At 57.8% G+C, this 3,721-nt stretch overlaps 3 protein-coding genes across 3 annotated transcripts; 2 read left to right on the top strand and 1 right to left on the bottom strand.

The window, feature by feature from the left end:
• Positions 1–68: 68 nt before the first annotated feature.
• On the top strand, positions 69–1,487 carry SPRG_17687 (hypothetical protein; the record flags this gene model as incomplete). The annotated part of the gene is made up of 10 exons (XM_012357073.1): positions 69–176; positions 218–434; positions 482–577; positions 622–770; positions 836–904; positions 958–989; positions 1,040–1,117; positions 1,159–1,234; positions 1,281–1,337; positions 1,389–1,487. The coding sequence occupies 10 exons, from the start codon at positions 69–71 to the stop codon at positions 1,485–1,487; spliced, it is 981 nt and encodes a 326-aa protein (XP_012212463.1).
• A 372-nt stretch (positions 1,488–1,859) lies between these two features.
• Positions 1,860–3,223, top strand: SPRG_17686 (hypothetical protein; the record flags this gene model as incomplete). The annotated part of the gene is made up of 9 exons (XM_012357072.1): positions 1,860–1,959; positions 2,007–2,113; positions 2,158–2,342; positions 2,388–2,433; positions 2,514–2,597; positions 2,647–2,742; positions 2,790–2,894; positions 2,946–3,071; positions 3,123–3,223. 9 exons carry the CDS (start codon positions 1,860–1,862, stop codon positions 3,216–3,218), a joined length of 945 nt encoding a protein of 314 aa, XP_012212462.1. The 3' UTR covers positions 3,219–3,223.
• A 59-nt stretch (positions 3,224–3,282) lies between these two features.
• SPRG_17685 (hypothetical protein) lies at positions 3,283–3,687 on the bottom strand (the record flags this gene model as incomplete). Its single annotated transcript, XM_012357071.1, has 3 exons — positions 3,283–3,501; positions 3,549–3,607; positions 3,660–3,687. 3 exons carry the CDS (start codon positions 3,685–3,687, stop codon positions 3,283–3,285), a joined length of 306 nt encoding a protein of 101 aa, XP_012212461.1.
• Positions 3,688–3,721: the final 34 nt, after the last annotated feature.

The following is a 3,721-nucleotide window of genomic DNA, read 5'->3' as shown; positions in this document are numbered from 1 at the left end:
GAGATGGCTTGGGCGAGGATCTTGACCATGCCCATGACCACGAGCGCAACTTGGCGAGTATCTGTGCGATGCTGGACGCCAGTGGTCTCTCGCCATGGGTCCGAGAGAAGAGCAAGGACGTGTTTGCGTGCTTGGCGCGCGCCGAAGCCCGCGCCCACGGTGCCAGCGTCGACCAAGTACGTTCCATCTACTTGGTCTTTTTCTACAACGTGCGCAGGTGCATTTCCATGAAGTCGGTGCGATCGACAGCATCATCGACACGGTCGGGTCTGTCCTCGCCCTCGAGCTCTTGCATGTCGACGAGGTGCACTGCTCGCCGCTGCCGTACTCGAACGGCTTTGTCAAGTGCATGCACGGCCTCATGCCTGTGCCCGTGCCTGCGACACTTGACCTCATGCAAGGCGTCCCCGTCATTCCGGCGCCCAAAGGGCAATGTCATCGCTTCCTCTAGTATTTTGACATTTTCCGTGCTATTCTAGAGCAACGGGCGAGCTTGTGACGCCGACGGGCATGAGTCTCATGAAGGCACTCGCCACATCGTTTGGCCCACCACCGGCGTTCATCCCACACACGCACGGTAGGGCAATAGCACCATGGTAGCCAAATCAACGTTCTTCGCAGGGAGCGGCGCCGGCACCAAGGACTTTCCCGGACACGCCAACATTGTGCGCGTCGTTATTGGTGACGCGGCGCATCCCGTGAGTCCAAGCCCAACCAACGACGAGAGCGTCGTCGTTCTCGAGACGAACCTCGATGACATGAACCCGCAGGTACCAAGAACGCAGTAGCGTCCATCAAGCCTCGTGCGAGACGGTGGCACGAAATGGATGCGTAGATTTTAAGCCACGTCCAAGAGCTTCTCTTTGACCAAGGGGCACTGGATGTGTGGTGGCAGCCCATCCAGGTCCTCCTCCTATCCCTTGCGTACATCACAAATTTGATGATTCTGCCTGCCAGATGAAGAAGAACCGGCCGGGCATCCTCCTCTCGTACGTTTGCAAGGCTCATGCTCAACGCAAATCTCATCGAAATGAGATAGCGTGCTCTGTCTGCCCGGCGGCGTTAACGCTCTCTCCACCACGCTTTTTTGTGAGACCACAACCCTCGGTATTCGCCGGTACGGTCGCGCAACGTCGCGTAGCCTTTGAATGGCATTAGGCGCACGATGGAGCGCGCTGTGCTCAAGCGCTTGTTCATGACCGTCACCTCGTTGTACGGCCCTGCCTCGGTCAAGGTAGGAGCAACGACGGCAACCAGCACGGCCGACACGGATCGTGTAGGTGGGGTATCTCAACGGCGCACCTGTGAACGTCCAGCCAGAGTTTGACGACTGTCAGGTAGACGCTATAGCGTGCATACGTGCCTAAAACAACCGCGGTGGTGCGTAGAAGCTCGCGCTTGCTGCCAATGTCCCGATCAAGACGGTGCTCGCCGAGGTGCAAGCGCTCGCGCGCGCCAGCTTGAAGAAGGAAGCGCCCGTGGCCTAGTCACGACATCTTCCTAGCTAGTACATGTTTCTGCCGCTGTTGATAACATGCTTCCTGAAGCAACGACCTCGTCGTTCCGTGTGCATCCAGCCAGGTACCAACACACCACGTTCTGATGGCGCCAAATTTGAAGTCCCATTATCCGTACGTCCGGATAAAATGTAGCAATCTGCTGGAAGGTCGAATTGGAGCGATGGCACAGGTTGGCGTCTTGGTGTGCTTGGACGTGCCGGTCGGCAGTGAGTTTGGCGTCGACTACGAGGCCTTTCGTACAGCAGAGCGCTTCCAGGGTGTCAAGCTCCTTCCTACGGGGCTGCACTTTGTTTTTACGCCTCCAGTGGCGACCAAGACGGGATCCGCCAAGGATTTTTCATGCACGTGAACGCCGGCGACGTCCAGCTGCGCAAGTGGTCGCATGAGACCGAAGAGCTCTTGCCGCTCACGGATGCGCGCGACGCAGAGAACCTTACACGTGCGTGCGATGCGAAATCGATATGCTAATTCATGCCGTGCGCATAGGCGCGGTGCGCGGCTTCCAGCTCGATGGCAACCTCGGCGCGTACCCGCAAAAGCACGCCAAGACATGGCGCCGCCTCTCCAAGTACATCTCGGCCAACGTGCTGCGCGTACGCTTCCTCGTCGATTCCAGGTGGTGATTATCGAGCGTTAGCGCTGCGGCATCACACTGGGCGCGACCATCATGCCGGGCGACCCGGACGTCATGTCGACCAACGAACCATCGACGCTGACGCCGTACTTTCCCAATACGGCGCAAACCGCATGGTTCACGCCACTGAAGAAGCCAGCACTGTCTCGATCTGCCGCCGAAGTCACCATGTTCCATGTCGACTCGAGGTCTCTTCTTTTGTATGACGGGATGGCCCATGCGACGACTGGTAGTGAGCACCTCAAGCACGTACTGGCCGAGCACTACAACAACGACTGGGTACTGCATTCCCATCGATCGTCTTCTTCTCATATTGTCTTATTGTCCATCCTAATACCCCCTATCGTGTCGCTGCGTAGAAAGAACTCGTCGGCGAGCTCCAGCTATCGTTCGTGCTCTTCCTCCTCATTTCGTCGCTGGACGCACTCACGCAGTGGAAGCAGGTACCTTGCAATCCTCTTTATCCATCCATAAACCTAGCCCTTGTATTAGATGGTCTGGCTGTTGTGCTCGAGCGAAGCCGCGGTCGAGACGATGCCGGACCTCTTCATCGCGTTCCTCAAGCTCATGCACACACACCTCGAGCAGGTAGACGTTGCTAGGCGGTGCCATCCCGTCGCCAACGATCCTCGTAGGTTGGCGCCGAGTTCTTCCAAGACGAAGTCGCGCAAGAGAACTTTCTACAAGCATCGCTCGCGTCCCTATTCGAGATCCTTCACGACGACACGCTCCACCCCAAGGTACTTGACTCGCCTCCGCAGCGGACGACGTCGACCGATCGCTTGTTGTAGCTGCTGGCCGCGTCCCAGAAGCTCCAGGTCTTTCTGCAGCAAAAGTTCAACCTGCGCTTTGACGTGCTCGGGACCTTTGCATTTGGCGACGACGAGTGCGCCCCGGCCTTTGTGTTGCCGGACGAGGTACGTACTTTACTAGCACGCTTGATGCCCGATGCCGATCCTCTGGCGTAGCTTCCTGCGTACGTCTTTACCGCCGATGTGCTCGACGACGACGCCAACGCGCGTGCCGCTGCCGCGCTCTTCCACGGCACCTCTACTAGCTTCTAGAACGCATGGATAGGTTGTCTCTATCTGTATGGGATGGCGTTAGATATGCTCTAAGACGCCGCGTCTAAATGTACGGGACGGAGCCAATGACACCAAACTCGACAATCTTCCACCGCAGCGCCATCTCGTCTTCGTCGTACTCGCGTCGGAAGGCAAACACGTAAAAGTTGGCCTTGATCTCGTCTTCGGCGCCTTCGATGATCTCGCCTTCGCGGTTCCGAATGCAGTGGATCTGCTGCGCCATGAGCTGCAGACCAATGACCGGCGCCTGCTTGTCCTCGGCCTATAAAAACCACTCAGTTCTCGTCGCTCTTGTCGCGTCTTACGCACCGAGAGCGCGATCACCGTGACATCACGGATCGCGAGCACGTTTGGGTCGACGACCAAGCCTATCGCGATGCTACGAGTAAGAAAACGACTTCGAGGCGAGGATCCAAGTACCGTCCGTCTTGCGCTCGCGGATCGCCATGTTGACGGTGCTGTACGCAGCTTCGCCCATCCAC

The sequence above is a fragment of the Saprolegnia parasitica genome, assembly GCF_000151545.1.
Source record: "Saprolegnia parasitica CBS 223.65 unplaced genomic scaffold supercont2.720, whole genome shotgun sequence".
NCBI lineage: Eukaryota > Oomycota > Saprolegniomycetes > Saprolegniales > Saprolegniaceae > Saprolegnia > Saprolegnia parasitica.
This window is presented reverse-complemented; position numbering and strand designations above follow the sequence as displayed.